The following is a 22,264-nucleotide window of genomic DNA, read 5'->3' as shown; positions in this document are numbered from 1 at the left end:
GAAATGTTAAAGTTACTTGATCATTTAGAGCTCTGGTTCAAATTCTAAACTATGATCAACAACATCAGAGTGGTCCAAGCGTCCTAGAATACTGAGACCAGCAATTTGGGCCTGATGCTTGCTGATACAATACTGAGAAAGAGAAAAAGAGGTGAGAGACAAAAGTGATGAAGTCCTACCTTCAAAGGGTGCTCACCAAACCAACTACAGCCCACTGCTTGGCTCAGTAAGGAAGCCAGCCATTTCACAGAAGTGGCCTTTCAGAGTTTTCTCCTTGCACTGCTTTTCCCTCTCATGTGCCACCAAAACAGCCGGAGTGCATGACTCTGGCACACATCATGTGCAGTTTACATCCTGCCGTGCCACTTGCAATGCTCAAGGAAGCCTTTGTACTACAGAAGGAGGCAGGAACATTCATCAAACATTGTCGTCGGATTTCATGGGCCATGGGGTTCACCCTCCAGTGCCCTAGCTCAGTGAATTTTGCCAGTCCTCCAGGGTACTCAGAGGCATTTTTAAGTGTTATGTGCTAAGATACCATGCTGCCCATCGCATACTGCTCTTCGGTGCCCCATAGTATAAATGCTAAAATACAATACAGTGTTTGTTACCAACCATCATGTCACAGCTATGCACAGAGAGTCAAGTATCTGCACTATACTGCTGGCTAAACGGACATTTCCGCACATACAGAGACCCGTAAGCTCCTCCATGCTATAATTTCAGAGAAGGGAACCTCCTTACCTAGAAAATACCAAGTAGCCTATGCAGGCATATAACTGATTAGGCCTACAGAAGAGGCTTGGTTTAGGACCGTGCTTCTTATAGTGTCATTTCTATGTCCTCCTTCATTCGTCCGCCCTGACTATTGTAGAGCATCACAGCACACTCTAAACTGTGCTATCTCTAGCATCATTCTGGGTCTTTCTGCAGCACACTTGTCAAGAGGATGTTGTTAATGAAGGCCCACGACACTCCATTCTCGGCAGTAGCATATCAAGGAGGGAATGAGTCCTGATACAGGCAAGGAAATGACCCCTTTGTCTGCTGCTAGGATACTAAACTACAGCCATTATCACGGTTCAGTGGTCCCCTCGGGGCTCCGGGACCCAGTGCACTGCACCTGCTGTACCAGTGGTAGCTGCGCCCCGGACGCTCGGTACTGACTCGCTCTGAGCCAAGAAAAGTCTCTTCCTGTTCAATATTTGGGCTCAAGGCCACCGAAAACCATATGACTTTTACTTATTGTATGATTCAGGTTGGCTTCAGTGCTCTCCTGGAACCGCGCATATTCCCTGCTGATGTTCTGGGAATACATAACAGATGTGGACGTTTTACTTGCATCGCTCTCTAGTCTGCCAGACTCGGCTAAAACCTCCTACTTTTAACATGAAGGGAACGTCATTTGTTTCTGAGTTACGTTTCCAGCCCAGATATGTGCTTCAAAATCCCTTGAATCCTGACATTAATAGCTGTCAGTAGAATTTAGCAGGTGAGGTAAGTTAGATAAGATTTGCATGCTGATATCATCACTTCATGTGTCTGGCAGATCTCGTGAAGAAGGCGCCTGCTTATCTTGTGGCTGTGCTATTAAAGGCAATTCTATATTTAAGTGATATTACAGTCAGGATGGACGCCCATCAACTGCATTTTATTATCAAGTCAATCTTTGGAAAATCATACTCTCCTAAGCTGGTTTTTGTGGTCTTGCAACAGACAGCTTCTGTTGCAGACAACGTTGTATGCAATACTACACAGAGCAGGCTTCATGTGGGCTTTGTGTCAGCCCTTACACATGATTCGATAGCCTTCCTGCCAATCTCAATTCCTTTGTCTTCACTGGATGGATTTCCTCCGTACCTTGTGTTTGTTCACCCTATCCATGTTTACTCTTGCTTTTGATTGGATAGGCTGTATCCTTCTACAGCTTATATAATGGAATTCCTTGTTTTCTTTATTTTCAGTTGTTATTTAGCACTCTGTGGGAGTTCATACCTTGTCCTTTTCTCTTTTCTTCGTGGCATGCATGTCCAATTTTCATTGCTCCCTCCTCAGTCACTATGTCTCTCACTTCTCACCTTCCATGGTGCACCAGGCACCAAATGACAACATTGGCAATGGCCTGAATGCTGTCCCACTGTACATGAATGTGTATCTTTGTGTCCACATATATTCACTGTTGCCTGCCTCCCCTCTTTCGCACTGTGGAGGTAGCTGCTATTGGCTCTGGCAATGTTGGTTGTAATTAAAATCTATCACAATTGGCAACACCAGTAGTGGTGACCAGCCATGTTATAAAAGAAACCAATGTAGAAGTACAGAAAACATTGTTTTGTTTACTTTCAAGATGGCAGGACTGTTGTAGTACAGGATGTGTGTTGTGTCATCACACTGCATCACACAATGTGTTGGTGTGAGAAAGTAGCCTCTTTCTAGCCTTGTTACCCCCACTTTTGGCCTGTTTGTGAGTGTATGTCAGGGTGTTTTCACTGTCTCACTGGAATCCTGCTAGCCAGGGCCCAGTGCTCATAGTGAAAACCCTATGTTTTTAGTATGTTTGTTATGTGTCATAAGTTTGTGGCCTATATGTATGTGTACCCTGTGTGGTGCCTAACTGTCTCACTGAGGCTCTGCTAACCAGAACCTCAGTGGTTATGCTCTCTCATTTATTTCAAATTGTCACTAACAGGCTAGTGACCAACTTTACCAATTAACATTGGCTTACTGGAACACCCTTATAATTCCCTAGTATATGGTACTGAGGTACCCAGGGTATTGGGGTTCCAGGAGATCCCTATGGGCTGCAGCATTTCTTTTGCCACCCATAGGGAGCTCTGACAATTCTTACACAGGCCTGCCACTGCAGCCTGAGTGAAATAACGTCCACGTTATTTCACAGCCATTTTACACTGCACTTAAGTAACTTATAAGTCACCTATATGTCTAACCTTTACCTGGTAAAGGTTAGGTGCAGAGTTACTTAGTGTGAGGGCACCCTGGCACTAGCCAAGGTGCCCCCACATTGTTCAGGGCCAATTCCCCGGACTTTGTGAGTGCGGGGACACCATTACACGCGTGCACTACATATAGGTCACTACCTATATGTGGCTTCACAATGGTAACTCCGAATATGGCCATGTAACATGTCTATGATCATGGAATTGCCCCCTCTATGCCATCCTGGCATAGTGGGCACAATCCCATGATCCCAGTGGTCTGTAGCACAGACCCTGGTACTGCCAAACTGCCTTTCCTGGGTTTCACTGCAGCTGCTGCTGCTGCTGCCAACCCCTCAGACAGGTTTCTGCCCTCCTGGGGTCAAGCCAGGCTTGTCCCAGGATGGCAGAACAAAGGACTTCCTCTGAGAGAGGGTGTTACACCCTCTCCCTTTGGAAAATGGTGTGAAGGCAGGGGAGGAGTAGCCTCCCCCAGCCTCTGGAAATGCTTTCTTGGGCACAGATGTGCCCAATTCTGCATAAGCCAGTCTACACCGGTTCAGGGGACCCCTTAGCCCTGCTCTGGCGCCAAACTGGACAAAGGAAAGGGGAGTGACCACTCCCCTGACCTGCACCTCCCCTGGGAGGTGTCTAGAGCTCCTCCAGTGTGCTCCAGACCTCTGCCACCTTGGAAACAGAGGTGCTGCTGGCACACTGGACTGCTCTGAGTGGCCAGTGCCACCAGGTGACGTCAGAGACTCCTTCTGATAGGCTCCTTCAGGTGTTGCTAGCCTATCCTCTCTCCTAAGTAGCCAAACCCTCTTTTCTGGCTATTTAGGGTCTCTGTCTCTGGGGAAACTTTAGATAACGAATGCAAGAGCTCATCCGAGTTCCTCTGCATCTCTCTCTTCACCTTCTGCTAAGGAATCAACTGCTGACCGCGCTGGAAGCCTGCAAAACTGCAACAAAGTAGCTAAGACGACTACTGCAACTCTGTAACGCTGATCCTGCCGCCTTCTCGACTGTTTTCCTGGTGGTGCATGCTGTGGGGATAGTCTGCCTCCTCTCTGCACTAGAAGCTCCGAAGAAATCTCCTGTGGGTCGACGGAATCTTCCCCCTGCAACCGCAGGCACCAAAAAGCTGCATTATGGTCCCTTGGGTCTCCTCTCAGCACGACGAGCGAGGTCCCTCGAATCCAGCAACTCTGTCCAAGTGACTCCCACAGTCCAGTGACTCTTCAGTCCAAGTTTGGTGGAGGTAAGTCCTTGCCTCATCTCGCTAGACTGCATTGCTGGGAAACGCTACTTTTGCAGCTACTCCGGCCCCTGTGCAATTCCGGTGGAAATCCTTTGTGCACAGCCAAGCCTGGGTCCACGGCACTCTAACCTGCATTGCACGACTTTCTAAGTTGGTCTCCGGCGACGTGGGACTCCTTTGTGTAACTTCGGGTGAGCACCGTTTCATGCATCCTCGTAGTGCCTGTTTCTGGCACTTCTCCGGGTGCTACCTGCTGCTGAGATGGCTCCTTGTCTTGCTCGATGTCCCCTTTACCTCCTGGCGCAATTTGCGACATCCTGGTCCTTCCTGGGCCACAGCAGCGTCCAAAAATGCTAACCGCATGATTTGCAGCTAGCAAGGCTTGTTGGCGTTCTTTCGGCGGGAAAGCACTTCTGCACGACTCTCCACGGCGAGAGGGATCCGTCCACCAAAGGGAAAGTCTCTAGCCCTTTTCGTTCCTGCAGAAACCTCAGCTTCTTCTGTCCAGTAGAAGCTTCTTTGCACCCACAGCTGGCATTTCCTGGGCATATGCCCATCTCCGACTTGCTTGTGACTTTTGGACTTGGTCCCCTTGTTTCACAGGTACCCTAGATTGGAAATCCATCGTTGTTGCATTGTTGGTTTGTGTCTTTCCTGCATTATTCCTCTGTCACGACTTCTTTGTCCTTGGGGGAACTTTAGTGCACTTTGCACTCACTTTTCAGGGTCTTGGGGAGGGTTATTTTTCTAACTCTCACTATTTTCTAATAGTCCCAGCGACCCTCTACAAGGTCACATAGGTTTGGGGTCCATTCGTGGTTCGCATTCCACTTTTGGAGTATATGGTTTGTGTTGCCCCTATCCCTATGTGGCCCCATTGCATCCTATTGTAACTATACATTGTTTGCACTGTTTTCTAAGACTATACTGCATATTTTTGCTATTGTGTACATATACCTTGTGTATATTTCCTATCCTCTCACTGAGGGTACACTCTAAGATACTTTGGCATATTGTCATAAAAATAAAGTACCTTTATTTTTAGTATAACTGTGTATTGTGTTTTCTTATGATATTGTGCAAGTGACACTTGTGGTACTGTAGTAGCTTCACACTTCTCCTAGTTCAGCCTAAACTGCTCTGCTAAGCTACCATTATCTATCAGCCTAAGCTGCTAGACACCCTATACACTAATAAGGGATAACTGGGCCTGGTGCAAGGTGCAAGTACCCCTTGGTACTCACTACAAGCCAGTCCAGCCTCCTACATTGGTTGTGCAGCGGTGGGATAAGTGCTTTGAGACTACTTACCACTCTTGTCATTGTACTTTTCATAAGAGAAAAATATACAAAACAAGTTCAGTGTGTGTACACATAGCTAAAAAGTTTTGCATTTCCTCTTTTCACTCTTTTCTAAAGTGCTGAAAAGTACTTCTAAACTTTCAAAAAGTTCTTAAAAGTTTAAAAAGTTTTTTCTGTCTTTCTAAAAAATTCGGAAAACTTTTTTTCTCTTTTTCTATCACTTTAACTCTCTCTAAAAATGTCTGGCACAGGCCAAAATGTTGACCTGTCTAAGCTTGCATATGATCACCTTAGCTGGAAAGGAGCAAGGAGTCTCTGCATAGAGAGAGGTTTGAGTGTAGGGAAGAATCCTTCCTTGGAACTGTTACTTAACATGCTTAGAGAACAAGATAAGGCTAAAAGTGCCCCATCTGTTGAAAAAGTAGCTAATGGTTCCCAATCTGATCCAGGGACTCCCCCAGGAAAAGGTTCAGGAAAGAAACTTCTTAGCCTGCCCATTACAAGACAGTCTAGCATAGTTGTTACTGAGGTGGAGTCACATCATACAGATGATGTGCTCTCACATTACACTGTCAGCCAAGCTGTTAGGGTGCCCTCTGTAAGGGACAGGTCTCCTTCTGTTCATTCCCATCATACCTCTGTATCTAGGAATGTCCCTCCCACCAACCCTGATGACAGATTGTTAGAAAGGGAACTCAATAAGTTGAGGGTGGAACAAACCAGACTGAAGCTTAAAAAGCAACAGCTGGATTTGGATAGACAGCCTTTAGAATTAGAGAAGGAAAGACAGAAGTTGGGTTTAGAAACCCATGGTGGCAGCAGCAGTATTCCCCATAGTCATCCTGCAAAAGAGCATGATTCCAGGAATCTGCATAAGATAGTTCCCCCTTATAAGGAGGGGGATGACATTAACAAGTGGTTTGCTGCACTTGAGAGGGCCTGTGTTGTACAGGATGTCCCTCAAAGGCAGTGGGCTGCTATCCTATGGCTATCATTTAGTGGAAAAGGTAGGGATAGGCTCCTTACTGTGAAAGAAAGTGATGCCAATAATTTTACAGTTCTTAAGAATGCACTCCTGGATGGTTATGGCTTAACCACTGAACAATACAGGATAAAGTTCAGAGAGACCAAAAAGGAGTCTTCACAAGACTGGGTTGATTTCATTGACCATTTAGTGAAGGCCTTGGAGGGGTGGTTACATGGCAGTAAAGTTACTGATTATGACAGCCTGTATAACTTGATCCTGAGAGAGCATATTCTTAATAATTGTGTGTCTGATTTGTTGCACCAGTACTTGGTGGACTCTGATCTGACCTCTCCCCAAGAATTGGGAAAGAAGGCAGACAAATGGGTCAGAACAAGGGTGAACAGAAAAGTTCATACAGGTGGTGACAAAGAGAACAACAAGAAGAAAGATGGTTAAAAATCTCAAGATAAGCATGGGTATAAGGGTAAAACCAAAGATCCCACTTCAAATCTTAAACACTCTTCAGGGGGTGGGGATAAAACAAATTCTTCCTCTTCTTCTTAACCTACACAATTTAAAAAGCCTTGGTGCTTTGTGTGTAAAAACAGAGGCCATAGGCCAGGGGATAAGTCCTGTCCAGGTAAACCCCCTGAGCCTACCACCACTAATACATCAAGCTCTAGTGCCCCTAGCAGTAGTGGTACTAGTGGTGGGACTGCTGGCAACAGTCAAGTTAAGGGTGTAGTTGGGTTCAGTTATGGGTCCATAGTAGAAACTGGGGTAGTCAGTCCCAAGACAGTTTCTGTCACACCTAGTGGCATTGGCCTTGCCACACTGGCTGCTTGTCCCCTTACAATGGATAAGTACAGGCAGACAGTTTCAATAAATGGTGTTGAGGCCTTGGCCTACAGGGGCACAGGTGCCAGTATCACTTTGGTGACTGAAAACCTAGTGCATCCTGAACAACACATCATTGGACAACAGTATAAGATTATTGATGTCCATAACTCCACTAAGTTTCTTCCCTTAGCTATAATTCAGTTTAGTTGGGGTGGAGTTACTGGCCCTAAGCAGGTGGTGGTATCACCTAGCTTACCTGTAGACTGTCTCTTGGGTAATGACTTAGAGGCCTCAGGTTGGGCTGATGTAGAGTTTTATGCCCATGCAGCCATGCTGGGCATCCCAGAGGAATTGTTCCCTCTCATTTCTACTGAAATGAAAAAGCAAAGGAGAGAACGCCTGAAAACTCAGGATCCCTCTCCATCAACAGGTAAAAAGGGTATCACAGTATCCCCTAACCACCCTACCATTCAGGATACCATTCCTGTGGTGGGAGAAACCTCTCCTGGGGTGGCACCTGTTCCAAGGGAAACATCAGCTGGCAAAGCTGTACTCCCTGAGGTAGAAGTACCTCTCTGTGGGATAACTAACATTGGTGAGAAAAAGAGCACCATTTTAGCTAACATGGAGCATCCCTCCAACCCTCCCAGAGAAACTTTAGTGCAGAAACCCTGCACTGCCTCACAACACTTAGGACAGCATCCCTGCCCTAGTGTGGAGCTCATAGGACAGCATCCCTGCCCTGCTCCAACTCAAGAGAAACAGCATCCCTGTTCTCTCTTCCAGCCATATGGACAAAGTTTTTGCCCAGCTATGGCTTTTCTGAGACAGCATCCCTGTCTGGCATTTCCCTCACTACAAATAGGTTCAGTGGACAATTCCCACTGCTCTAAACTAAAACTTACTGATAGAAACTCTAAAAATACATCTTCACATTGTTGCTTAGCTAAAAAACTTCAAACATGGTGGTTTACATCCCCACAGGGAAGTAACCATATAGTGGATGATAAAGGGAGTAACCAGTCTATTGCAGAGCTACTCTCTACTTATCACCACTTAGACAATAAAGTCTCAACTGGCCAAGGTTAGCCTTATTGTCCTTCGTTTGGGGGGGGAGGTTGTGTGAGAAAGTAGCCTCTTTCTAGCCTTGTTACCCCCACTTTTGGCCTGTTTGTGAGTGTATGTCAGGGTGTTTTCACTGTCTCACTGGGATCCTGCTAGCCAGGGCCCAGTGCTCATAGTGAAAACCCTATGTTTTCAGTATGTTTGTTATGTGTCACTGGGACCCTGCTAGTCAGGACCCCAGTGCTCATAAGTTTGTGGCCTATATGTATGTGTTCCCTGTGTGGTGCCTAACTGTCTCACTGAGGCTCTGCTAACCAGAACCTCAGTGGTTATGCTCTCTCATTTATTTCAAATTGTCACTAACAGGCTAGTGACCAATTTTACCAATTTTACCAATTAACATTGGCTTACTGGAACACCCTTATAATTCCCTAGTATATGGTACTGAGGTATCCAGGGTATTGGGGTTCCAGGAGATCCCTATGGGCTGCAGCATTTCTTTTGCCACCCATAGGGAGCTCTGACAATTCTTACACAGGCCTGCCACTGTAGCCTGAGTGAAATAACGTCCACGTTATTTCACAGCCATTTTACACTGCACTTAAGTAACTTATAAGTCACCTATATGTCTAACCTTTACCTGGTAAAGGTTAGGTGCAAAGTTACTTAGTGTGAGGGCACCCTGGCACTAGCCAAGGTGCCCCCACATTGTTCAGGGCCAATTCCCCGGACTTTGTGAGTGCGGGGACACCATTACACGCGTGCACTACATATAGGTCACTACCTATATGTGGCTTCACAATGGTAACTCCGAATATGGCCATGTAACATGTCTATGGTCATGGAATTGCCCCCTCTATGCCATCCTGGCATAGTGGGCACAATCCCATGATCCCAGTGGTCTGTAGCACAGACCCTGGTACTGCCAAACTGCCTTTCCTGGGGTTTCACTGCAGCTGCTGCTGCTGCCAACCCCTCAGACAGGTTTCTGCCCTCCTGGGGTCAAGCCAGGCTTGTCCCAGGATGGCAGAACAAAGGAATTCCTCTGAGAGAGGGTGTTACACCCTCTCCCTTTGGAAAATGGTGTGAAGGCAGTGGAGGAGTAGCCTCCCCCAGCCTCTGGATATGCTTTCTTGGGCACAGATGTGCCCAATTCTGCATAAGCCAGTCTACACCGGTTCAGGGGACCCCTTAGCCCTGCTCTGGCGCGAAACTGGACAAAGGAAAGGGGAGTGACCACTCCCCTGACCTGCACCTCCCCTGGGAGGTGTCCAGAGCTCCTCCAGTGTGCTCCAGACCTGTGTCATCTTGGAAACAGAGAAGTAGCCAAACCCTCTTTTCTGGGTATTTAGGGTCTCTGTCTCTGGGGAAACTTTAGATAACGAATGCAAGAGCTCATCCGAGTTCCTCTGCATCTCTCTCTTCACCTTCTGCAAAGGAATCAACTGCTGACCGCGCTGGAAGCCTGCAAAACTGCAACAAAGTAGCTAAGACGACTACTGCAACTCTGTAACGCTGATCCTGCCGCCTTCTCGACTGTTTTCCTGGTGGTGCATGCTGTGGGGGTACTCTGCCTCCTCTCTGCACTAGAAGGTCCGAAGAAATCTCCCGTGGGTCGACGGAATCTTCCCCCTGCAACCGCAGGCACCAAAAAGCTGCATTACCGGTCCCTTGGGTCTCCTCTCAGCACGACGAGCGAGGTCCCTCGAATCCAGCAACTCTGTCCAAGTGACTCCCACAGTCCAGTGACTCTTCAGTCCAAGTTTGGTGGAGGTAAGTCCTTGCCTCACCTCGCTAGACTGCATTGCTGGGAACCGCAACTTTTGCAGCTAATCCGGCCCCTGTGCACTTCCGGCGGAAATTCTTTGTGCACAGCCAAGCCTGGATCCACGGCACTTTAACCTGCATTGCACGACTTTCTAAGTTGGTCTCCGGTGACGTGGGACTCCTTTGTGTAACTTCGGGTGAGCACCATTTCACGCATCCTTGTAGTGCCTGTTTCTGGCACTTCTCCGGGTGCTACCTGCTGCTGAGAGGGCTCCTTGTCTTGCTCGACGTCCCCTCTCCCTCCTGGCGCAATTTGCGACATCCTGGTCCTTCCTGGGCCACAGCAGCGTCCAAAAACACTAACCGCACAATTTGCAGCCAGCAAGGCTTGTTGGCGTTCTTTCGGCGGGAAAACACTTCTGCACAACTCTCCACGGCGAGCGGAATTCGTCCACCAAAGGGGAAGTCTCTAGCCCTTTTCGTTCCTGCAGAAACCTCAGCTTCTTCTGTCCAGTAGAAGCTTCTTTGCACCCGCAGCTGGCATTTCCTGGGCATATGCCCATCTCCGACTTGCTTTTGACTTTTGGACTTGGTCCCCTTGTTTCACAGGTACCCTAGATTGGAAATCCATCGTTGTTGCATTGTTGGTTTGTGTCTTTCCTGCATTATTCCTCTATCACGACTTCTTTGTCCTTGGGGGAACTTTAGTGCACTTTGCACTCACTTTTCAGGGTCTTGGGGAGGGTTATTTTTCTAACTCTCACTATTTTCTAATAGTCCCAGCGACCCTCTACAAGGTCACATAGGTTTGGGGTCCATTCGTGGTTCGCATTCCACTTTTGGAGAATATGGTTTGTGTTGCCCCTATCCCTATGTGTCCCCATTGCATCCTATTGTAACTATACATTGTTTGCACTGTTTTCTAAGACTATACTGCATATTTTTGCTATTGTGTACATATATCTTGTGTATATTTCCTATCCTCTCACTGAGGGTACACTCTAAGATACTTTGGCATATTGTCATAAAAATAAAGTACCTTTATTTTTAGTATAACTGTGTATTGTGTTTTCTTATGATATTGTGCAAGTGACACTTGTGGTACTGTAGTAGCTTCACACGTCTCCTAGTTCAGCCTAAGCTGCTCTGCTAAGCTACCATTATCTATCAGCCTAAGCTGCTAGACACCCTATACACTAATAAGGGATAACTGGGCCTGGTGCAAGGTGCAAGTACCCCTTGGTACTCACTACAAGCCAGTCCAGCCTCCTACAGTTGGCCATCTTGAAAGTACAGGAAATACCTTTTTCTCTACTTTCAAAATGGTCACCAGATTGCATGAGGACGTAAAGCGTGTGGTGTCATACAGCATGCAAACAATAAGCTCTGTAGTTTTTACATGTTGGTTGGCACTATTAGCTTGACCAAAAGTGGTACATTTTGATAGCATCAGGCATTGACAAAGCCAGCAGTGTCAGCCACACACTATTGGCAAAGCCGGACTGATTGACTTTGCCAATGCTTGTTAAAGAATGTTGAAATCATAGACTATCAGAGTAGAAACCTTGTATGAAAGTATTCAACCACTTGAGTTTGAAGGAGACATTGAGTTACAACTGGCTATTTGTTCTCATGATTTTCTGTTTTATTGGCTGTCACGAAGAAGCTTCAGGTTAGTGGAGATTGTAGGTAAAATGTGTGATGACAGTTTGTAATCGACTGTGAAGTTGTGTAAGCCAATGTTCATTTTCCAGCAATACAATACTAACAACTACATGAATATGCTCAGCAATTCATCTTATTTAAATGTATGCCCTGTATTGTTCTTATATTTGCCGTATAAGTTAAAGTACATTAGAATCCTTGGATCTTACGGTGAGAGGGCACTGTATATATATTTCAGGATGGATCATGTTGGATTTGGTCCTCTCTGCAGGGTCACCCCTAAACTTTTTTACCTTCAACCCTCCTGTTTTCTGAACATTTTTTGTTGGTGTTTAGGATGTGCAATTTATCACTGCTATGAAGTGTTAATAAATTTGTACTCTTCCCCCTACACATGGTAGAATTGGTTTACACCCAAATGGCACATTTAATTTACTTATAAATCCTTAGAAAAGTAGTACTACATGTATCCAGGGCCTGTAAATTAAATGATACTAGAGGGCCTGCAGCACTTATTGTGCCACCTATCGTGTGCATTTGTAAACCGCCAATTTGACTTGGCAAAATAAACTCATTGCCAGGCCTAAATCTCAATTTGAATACATATGCTATGCATAAGTTAGGCCCTAAACAGCCCATAGGGCAGGGTGCATTGCATATAATAAGTTGGATATGCACATTTAAGTTTTGCATGACTTGGTATTGAAAAACCCACAAATTAATTTTTCACTACTGTAAGGCCTACCTCTCCCACAGGATAATATTGGGTTACCTTATTACATTTAATGTGATAATATCTGTATGGGAGCAGGTGGAAATGTCATGTTTGGTGTCTAACGAATTGTAATTTAAAACACTCTTCAATGGTAAAGTCAGACTTTAGGTCATAATTCTGAAACTGCCACTTTTATAACTTCAGCATCTACTTTTCCTAACCATTTAGTGCCCACATCCTGTTTCCTGGATCACATGACTAGTTGCCTTTGTGCATTCCTCCCAGACAGTCACATAAAAAAAATGTCTCGGTGTTGGTAGGATTCACCATCCTGACAGGACGGTAGGAGCAGAGCAGTGCAAGGGTGCTACTTGCACTCCAAAGGAACTGACTCAGCACACACTCAAAGAACTTCACAGTAGCCTTCAGTGACTCCAGACGTCCTAGGACAACATCAGAGAGGCAGAAAGTTTAAGACACTTCTGTGGGGACCTTCAGACCCACTCTTCAGTTCACCTATGGATCCGCGGAGGACTCTCAGAGACTCTCAGAGAACTGCCCTGCTGCTGCTGGCCTGCTGTCCTGCTCCAAGAGGACTGTCCTGCTGCCTCCCTACTGCCCTGTATCCCCAGAGAACTGCCCTGTTGCTTGAGACCTGCTTTTCTGCTTGAACCCAGGTCTACCAGAGTGACTCCAAGGGGTAGTTGGCTGCCCTCCTGATCAGAGTCTCAGGGATTGAAAAGCTCTGACCATCTTGAACACACACCTGGACTATAACTGTAGTGGTGTTTAAGAATATGGATCCACTTGCAGAGAAATTGACGACACTTAGCAAGGAGATGGTCCCATTGACAACTGACATCAAATTACAGGAAGAAAAGGAAATAAAAGAACTCAAAATCCTGGCCCAGGACACAAGAAAGCGTGGGAATTTGGGAGAGACCAAGAAACAGGTCACTGATAATAGGTTGTGATTATTTAGAAGATATGGTAGATGAAAACCTGAATGTATCTTCATCATATGTCATCATTATACTGATGGTTGACTACACAAAAGCATTATGGATGCAAAGAAGTAACTACAAGTGGACATTTACTCTACTTTCAAAAGTACAGCCAGCAGCTCATGAGCAAGTCACATATTACCTCAATGAACCTTATGGTACTGAATGTTTTTCAAATGTTGCTCTTTAAATTTCAAGTGGCTCATGACAAATAAGGCAAAGACCAGGTAAGGGCATTCCAGGCTGATCACTTCCAAGAGAGAAGTGAATCCTAAATTTGTTGCTAGTCACCACATACTCATGTGTTCTTGCTATGAGTTACTTGCTGTGCTGTAGACATTCATAACTTCTAGGGATGCTTCAGAGTCTTACTCAGCTGTCATGACATGCCTTACCAAGAAAAACGGATCCATCATGACGCACTGTTTTGACATTTTCAAGAGAAATGTAAACTGTTCTTGCCAATCTGCACTTGTTGTAGAGCTATGGCAATTTTGCACAAGAAGACAGTATTTGTTTTTCTGTGAGTAATATTCCCCCAGTATAAACTGTATTTACTTGCTCGTAATGCACTAATTTCAGGATGTTTTTACATACAGTTGATGCAGATTATATTAAGACATTTTCTTCCAGGTGCAAATAGTATAGACTGCAGAAATGCGCTTCAAGTGACCAACTCCTACATGTGGAGAGCATGCATGTTTGTAAGTGTGATGTAATCACACAGGAACAATGTTAGCTCAGCCATAGCTTTACCTTCTGGCCCGTCGTTTTCATCCATGGAGCTGCAGACTTTGGTTGATGCTAGAGATGTTGAGGAGCCACTGTGCTGGGAACTCTGAGGAGAACAGAAGAGAGGGGAGAGAGGAGAGAGAGGAGAGGGGAGGCTGTTAAGATTCTTTTACAGCTAAACAAATTATGCACAAACCACACTAAATTAAACATCTTGATTGACTGTTGAGTTCCATTGATTTGGCATCTGTAGCTGGATTAACATTGTTTTAATGCCCATTCTCCTCAGTACAAAGTGTGTTTTGTGATAATATCTGCAGATCCAGAGTAAAAGCGTATGGCCCTCTTTCACAACAGCCTGGTTGAACCATCCAAAATCTGCGCCTCCTAGATTACTCAGATTTTTGGAGCAGATCTGCAACATTTTGGGCTTCACAATGGATGCTAAGAGTACTCTAGGAAATCTGCTGCATTTATAGATTATCTGGAGTTATTCAATGAATAGCACACACACGTGTGGATTTTCCACAAGAAGGAAATTCTGTGTGTGTAAATGTGACACAAATGAGCTTTTTTATGTATAATCTTTTTTTATTTCTCAGCAGCAAAATTAGTTTTTGCCCAATGCAATATACTTTACTGCTCATTTGCACACAAAATTTGCATGTATTCTAGCATTATTCACCAATTGGACATATAAAATACAACGCAGTAATAAAACTAACATAAGGACATAAGTTTTAAGGCAATATAATAACAAACACGCATTTGCAATGCAATAAGTCTCATATTTCTACTTGAGTTAGAACTATTGGCATTGTAAATTCACAACTGGACTTTTCTTGCCACATAAATTGGTCAAACCTCTCTCATAATTTCGTCTTTTCCTGCCATGTTTTGGTGGTCACTGGCAGCTACTGACATCAGAAATCTGAACAGAAATTGGAAAATAAGGCTGGAAAAGTATTTTATTTTTATTTTAATAGAATGAAAAGTCTTACAAGCATTCTTGCCTGGCATTTCACTGAGCAGAGCAGCCTGAGAAGAATTATGGCCCCAATAAAGGAGATAAGCAATGCCCTGTGTGCGATGTCGTTAGTGGTGGCAGGGAGGGGCTCTGAAAAGAGAGATTCGAGATGTGGTGCAAGGCTTTCACATTGTTGCTTCTAGGTTTAGCTACATTCTACCAGAAAGGGCATAGTGTGGCTAAACAACTGGGTGTTTCTTTTGTAAAATAAGCTTATTTAGGAGCCAGAGGTAAACGAGGGCAGCACTAGAATAAAGCCAAAAACAAATGTCAGTGGCATGGGAGGAGATGGGAGGAACGGAATGCTGTAATAAGACACAGGCAGATATCAGCCTAAAACATCCACAGTGAAAGGGGAACACCAGAGAAATTACAAAAATAGTCCATCACTGCAACAGATAAAGAAACCAAAGTGGAATAATACAGTAGTTGGTCACTGCTCTGAAACAGAAAAAGTATGGAGAAAAAGGCACAACTGACCACTAGCGAGCAAGAATTTTTAAAGGACACTGCAACCAACAAATTAAATCATTTTCAGCCATAAGAAGTATACTAAAAGTATACACAAGGTCAAAAGCTTATGCTCAACCTAAAAACAAAGACTCATTTGAGTAGTACAGGACTGATTTAGACATTTATTTTAACAGACCTAAACTATCGGTGAACCCATAAAGAAAATACAATTAATATCATCTCTACATTGATTGGAGAACATCTTTAGCATTGATGTAAATTGTTGGATACAAATCCTACAATTTTACATATGATAGCACAGAGCAACTAGTAGTGTGGATGACACAGTGCCCAGTGGAAAAAAGTAAGAACCATTTAAGTGGAAAAAGAAAGGAAAATATTTGTTAATTAAAGGGATAGTCTCTGTAGGGGGCAATACATGTTGAGAAAAATGAGTCATGGATTCAGTCCAACAAACCCATGCCATGGCATTCAAGGAGTCCATTTGACCCTCCCAAACATCTTATTAGAACCACTTGTGGACGGTTATAATTTTGACCCAGATGTAAATTTCCATGGGTTGTCCTTTGGACTATAAAAGTATTTGCATGTAGTTGAGGATTATTTCATTGGAAGAACTTCAGGCCCAGTTCAAGATCTTGTAAACAATATGTGCTCTAAGGCCCGAATTTATACTTTTTGGTGCAAAATTGCGGGGATGCAGTTTTGCACCAAAAGTATAGAGCCAGCTTGCGCCATTCCTGAGCGCCAGATGGGTGCCAAATTAATGGAATGGCCCAAGCCGGCGCTACGCTTGGGCTAGCGTCCACTTAAATGGTGCAAGCTGGGTAGGGGTGGCAGTAGGGAAGAAGGGGGTTGTGCCCCAAAATATTACGCTAGCCTGGTTAGAGGCAAAAAATGCCTTTAACCAGATTAACGTCATTACCGGGCTCACAACCACCAAAAACATGGCTCCTGTCTTAGGAAAGACAGGAGTCATGACCACCAGCCCAATGTCCAGCACAGGGGACAAGTGTAAATATGGAGTTAAGTTTGTGCAGCATTTGCGTCAAAGAAAATGACACAAATGCTCCGCAAAAAAGTATAAATCTGGGCCTAATTGTCTGTCAGCTACTTAAGTCAGCACAATTAGTGGTTACTGAAGCATTGGATAATTAATAAACCCAAATATCTTGTTAAAGATTGACATGCGACTACAAGTGTTTTTTGGGTAGGAATGTTGAACCCATCATTCCAAAGTATTTTGCTAAACTAATCCAATGAAATGAGCATTTAAATAAATACACAAAAATTAGTGCAAAGGATGCAAAGTTCAACAGCCCCATCTGGATTGAATTGCAGAATGAAAACACTCTTAATTTTGTGTTTTTTTGACGGAAGCAACTTTGCATGCATATGCAGGGTTCTCAACGGCCTGCACAAGGTATGTATATACCGGCAAAACTGCGAGTTTTAGGAGTTCCCCTGTCATTAAAGGGTGCCTTAGCCACAGTGAACTCAATCTCACCCCAGCAAAGATTGCAAATAGTGCAATTCAACTCTAATGCCAGAATGTTTGGACCCGTAATAACACTTTCCACACTGTCTTGCATAGCTGAGTGGCATGAAAGATAGAAAACTGTGCAGTGCCGGATTTACAAAGTGTTGCCTGCCAGTGATGCAATCAGCGGCACTCATGCTAAAAAGGCTGTTAGGCACAGTGTTCAACGTCTCCCTATGGTGCAAAAATGAGCCAGCGATGTTAAACGTAGGATTTCTACTTAAATAACCCTGTAGCAAATACCTCTGCAAACCCAAACTCACCTGGGTTTGCCTCCCAATGTGTGCCTTCATGCAGATATTAGGGGTGGGCGATGAATTCCACTCTGCCAGCGGAGTTCGCAGAGTTTTGCTCACTCCGAGCTCTGGGCAGAGCAAGGAGTTCCCAGCTCCACGGAGTGGCAGGTCGCTATTGCTCGCGTTGAGAAACCTGCTTCTCGGGTTGAGGAAACTGCCGTTCAAGTAGAACATCTACTTGAGTGGCAAAAAAAAACAGTGCCCTCTTGCGCTGCGCAATGTGTCGCTCACACTGATTTCACAGTGTGGGACAAAATACCATTGTTAAAAATCAGCAAAAGCATCGGGACTCACCACACTCCGTCACTTGTGAACTCCACCTACTGCGACAGAGTTTTTTCTGCACTTCGCGGAGTTCTGCATAGCAGAATTCTATGAACTCCACCCAGGCCTAGTAGATATATAAAACAATAGAGTTCTTGGCCACTTCCTGGCCATTTCTGTGCGATTGGTTTCCATTTTTTAAAGATTTTGACACCAAGACAGGTCAAGAATTTTAGTTTATCTGGCTTTGTATCAAAACCTAGAATTATTTGGGCTGCACCCCTTCAGAGCACAAAGCAGTTTTAGCCCTACGTGAGGGTAAAATTTCAGCACTAAAATATTTTACCGCAGGAAAGGTGATCAATGAAGTTGTTTACATCACTTTGCACCAAGCCAAACACCAGTCTAGAGTAAATCACTAAATAGCAGCTAAATAGTTAAATAAAATACCTTCATCCTAACACAAAATCTAAAACTAACCCTAGTCCTATGTCCCCAACCCTAAGACTAATGCAAAACTGAATGCTAACCTTTGTTTTATATTTCAGCAATTTTTGATTAAAAAACATTTTAAAATGTGTTTTCCACTTAGAATATTTCAAAATGAAAGAATTTCAACTTTACGTATTTTGTTTAATAGTTTAGGTGTTGTAGTTTTAGTGATTAAGGATGTTAGGGCGAGATTTAAGAAGGCCTAGCTCCTCCTTGCACCACATCAGTGTCATTTTTTTTAGGCTAATGTGGCTCAAGGAGGCAAGTTTTGCTGTGCCATATTTACAAAGTGGTGCAATGCATGCAATGCGCCACTTTGCTACTCCTTGCGCCACATCAAGCATAATGTATGTAAGGGTGCGGCATTCTGGTGTTAGGAGGCCCGCAATAATGGCACAGTGAAATCTACAAGATTTTACTGTGTTGTTTTTGGCATAATTTTTAACCCTTGCTCAAGAGCAGGCGTTAACATCACATACCCATTGTAATCAATGGGCCTCCTTGCACTTTTTCACACTAACGTCAACATTTTTTATGCTAATGTAGCAAAATGACACAATACCGTCAAAGATTTTGACGCTATTCTCATAACTACCACCATGGTGTGCCGTATGTTAAATACGCTGCAACCATGGTGTCGTTAGGTGCTAATAGGGGTGGTGCTGAAAAAGGGGTTTAGGTCTTTTAATGAAAATGTGTCTTCATATTTACCTGAATTCTTATTAGAGAACAATGTCTTTTACAAATAAGTTTTCGCTCAGCATATAGAAGCATTCAAATCCAATCTTATGTTCCGGAGTAAAGTGTGAGAGCCAAATAAAGAACACCTTATGTTTTCCTGTTGGATTCTGTAAAAACATATTTATTCACACCAGACTTGGCTTTTTTACCGTTTTGGAGTCATTGTGATGGCGATATAATTGAAGGACTGTACAGCATTAATTAGAGATAATGTTTTTAATTGATGATTCACATTAACCTTCTTTAACTCCCACGCATACCCAGTCTCTCCTGTATTTTCTTTCATGCTGCTGTTGCTCTGCATTAAAGTTGTTTCTGTGTATGGCAGCGAGGTTAGAGGGTTTACCGGAAACTAAGCTGAGCATGTAAATCCTTTCTTTTGGTTTAATTGCTTCGCTTTGTAACATATTATTATTATTATTAATATTAGTCATGATCATAATAATAATAACTAGCGTTATCATCATTATAATAATACCGATTATTATTATCAATAATATTAATAGTGATACTAAGAGTTATAATAATACCAACCATCATTAAATACCACATAATTCAGCATTATCAATAATAATAAGTATCATTATTATCACATTATAATTATTATTATTGCTAATAGTAATAATAGTGATAACAATAGTAATACTAACAATAATAATCATAAGTATTATGATTATATTCATAATAATAATAATAATAATAATAATAATAATAACTACGATCCTTAGACACCACACCATCCATCATTACACTTAACTGTTGCACTAGCATTACAACTGTACAGAACCGAAGAGGTGGTTGCCAATTTACTTTAGTGATTAGTGGTGACCACAGATTCACATTCTGGAATACGCTGCCCTCCAGTGGCAGCAACCAAGAATACTTGGTGAAAGACTACACAACGTAAAAGTCGTGCTCCACACATACCTTCATCGCATGCTGCGCACGTCTGTCTACTTGAGGTGTCTGCCTGCAAAAGAGAGTACAAATCCCTGCCGTTTTGTCCTACTGCTACTGGGCTGCGCTTCCATCGCCTTTTCAGGGAACAGTAGTTGTGGGAAGTGATTAATTTCGGTAGCACATAGTTCAGTGATACTCAGCCTTTTATTTCCCTAAATGTATGCTGCTTCAGACCTGATTTGAAAGTTGTTTTGTTAGTACCTTTCTGTAACAGATCTGTATGAGTCATGTGTTGCTTGTGTCTGGTTATTCTTGCTGCCCCTCTCGTGAAGTTCAATGTGTGGCCTATGCATGTATGTATATTGTCGCAGCACCTTTTGTAAATGTTATTTGTCTGTGTATGTATGTATGTATGATAATTCTTGCAGGACCTCTTGTAGAGTTTAACTTCTTGTCTGTGAAAGTATGTTCATTCTTGCAAATGTGCTGCCTGTGTATCTATGTATGTTCTTTCTTGAGCACCTCTTGTGAAGTTGTATGTGTAATAAAGTGTAAACAAAAGACAATAAAAATCCCAAACTATTTTAGAAGAATAGAGAATGTTTTAATAAATAGAATGTCACCATAACAATAGAAATCTAGCAAGAAGAACGGGAGATATGCATTTTTTAAGTTAGAATTAAAAATAGAGCCCATGCTAGACTGGGTCAAAGTCAAAAATTAAATTAAAGCTGAATGAGATGGCGAATGTGTCGGATACAGTGACCAGGTTTATCCCAGAGGCTTCAGAATCAAAAACCTTATGAAGAAAAAGTAGTTGTTGATGAGTCCTTGGAGGGATAGGCTGCAAGATGGATCTGATTAATGGTTTGACGATAATGTGGAGCCACTGTGAGAGGTCTCAGGGTAAATCAGCGGGCTGCTGGGCCTCAGGCCCACTGAAAGAGGCTTTTGGCATTGCTTGGGTGCTGATCTGCGTTAAGTTTGGTGAATCTGTCAATCCAGTGCTGCTCCTTGTCTAATCCAGTGAAGCCGTCAACAAAAGTTGTCAACATCAAATAAGATTAAGCTTGCTGTTGGGCAGGGAAGAGTACTCTCAGACCTCGATAAGGGTCCAGGACCTTGGTAACAGTCCTTGTGGGTCAGGACTCACTATGACAGGGACCAGCAGATGGGATGAGGTCAGGTCCACTTGGGACTGGTCAGCTGGAAAGCAGGAAAAGGCCTCAGGAAACTTGTTGTGTCTATAGCTCACACTGGGGGTCATTCAACTGACCCTTGGAACACTGCTGGGGTCCTGGATTCAAGGCAAACAGGTCCAGTCTTCCTTTAAAAGTCAGGCAACAGAACTGATTCTTCTGAAATCCAGGAGTATTCTGAGGAGAGGTTTGTGAGGGACCACATTTATGCCCACTGCCAGTCTGTGGGTGGAGGGCAAGCTTTTGTCTACCCCCTAAACTTTTTTTGGACAAGAGATACAAAGGGAGGCAGGAATAGGCGTGCGTTTCATCTGGCAGTGACAAGGTAGGCATTCTTTGAAGCTCAGGAAGGTGTGCGGCACAGCTCCCAGGATCAAACCCAGATCTCTTTGCCATTGTCTGGCAGCAATACTCATCTCATTAAAGGGAAGCCACCAGGGAAGCCATGAGGGAAGCCATTAAGGGTCATGTGACAGATGGGCACTAACTGGGAAGTCTTTTGATTTTAGGCAGGAACAACTTTCTAAATGTGCCAGTTGCAAAATGTAATGTAAAATCTGATTTAATCTTAAATTGGCTTTTAAATTACTATTAAAATAAGCCCTTGAACTATTTTTCTAGCTTCTCTCAAATGGGATTAATCACTTACTAAATGTCATGGTGTAAATGAGTGTTAACCTATGGGAGAACAAACCTTGCCACAGTGAAAAAAACATTGGAGTTTCTTCACTGCCAGAACATATAAAGCATTAATTATATAAGTCCTACTTTTTAAACAACATGCACCCCTGCCTGATGGGGTTTTAAGGCCTACAGTAGGGTGGACTTATAAGTATTAAAAAGGATAGTTAAGGCCTGGCAGAAGATTTATTTTGCCAGGTCGAAATGACAGTTTAAAACTGCACACCCAGGTTGAAGTGGCAGACCTGGAGACATGTTTTTAGTGCTCCTGTAGTCAATAACAAAATGAGTGCTCCAGCCCACTAGTAGTATTTATTTTGCAGGCCCTGGGTACAGGCAATATCATTTGTTAGAGGCTAACATGCAATAAATATGCCAGTTAGGTTATTCTAATTTTAAC

General features: G+C 43.6%; 1 protein-coding gene across 4 annotated transcripts in view; it reads right to left on the bottom strand.

Moving 5' to 3' along the window:
* DCLK1 (doublecortin like kinase 1) overlaps nt 1–22,264 on the bottom strand; it is a 1,081,753-nt gene that overhangs the window by 210,697 nt on the left and 848,792 nt on the right. For all 4 annotated transcript variants that reach the window (XM_069205533.1, XM_069205532.1, XM_069205535.1 and 1 more), the window contains one exon: nt 14,275–14,356. In XM_069205533.1, coding sequence (XP_069061634.1) covers nt 14,275–14,356 — 82 coding nt within the window. The remainder of the gene's footprint in view (nt 1–14,274; nt 14,357–22,264) is intronic.

Source organism: Pleurodeles waltl, chromosome 8 (assembly GCF_031143425.1).
Source record: "Pleurodeles waltl isolate 20211129_DDA chromosome 8, aPleWal1.hap1.20221129, whole genome shotgun sequence".
NCBI classification, from domain to species: domain Eukaryota; kingdom Metazoa; phylum Chordata; class Amphibia; order Caudata; family Salamandridae; genus Pleurodeles; species Pleurodeles waltl.
This window is presented reverse-complemented; position numbering and strand designations above follow the sequence as displayed.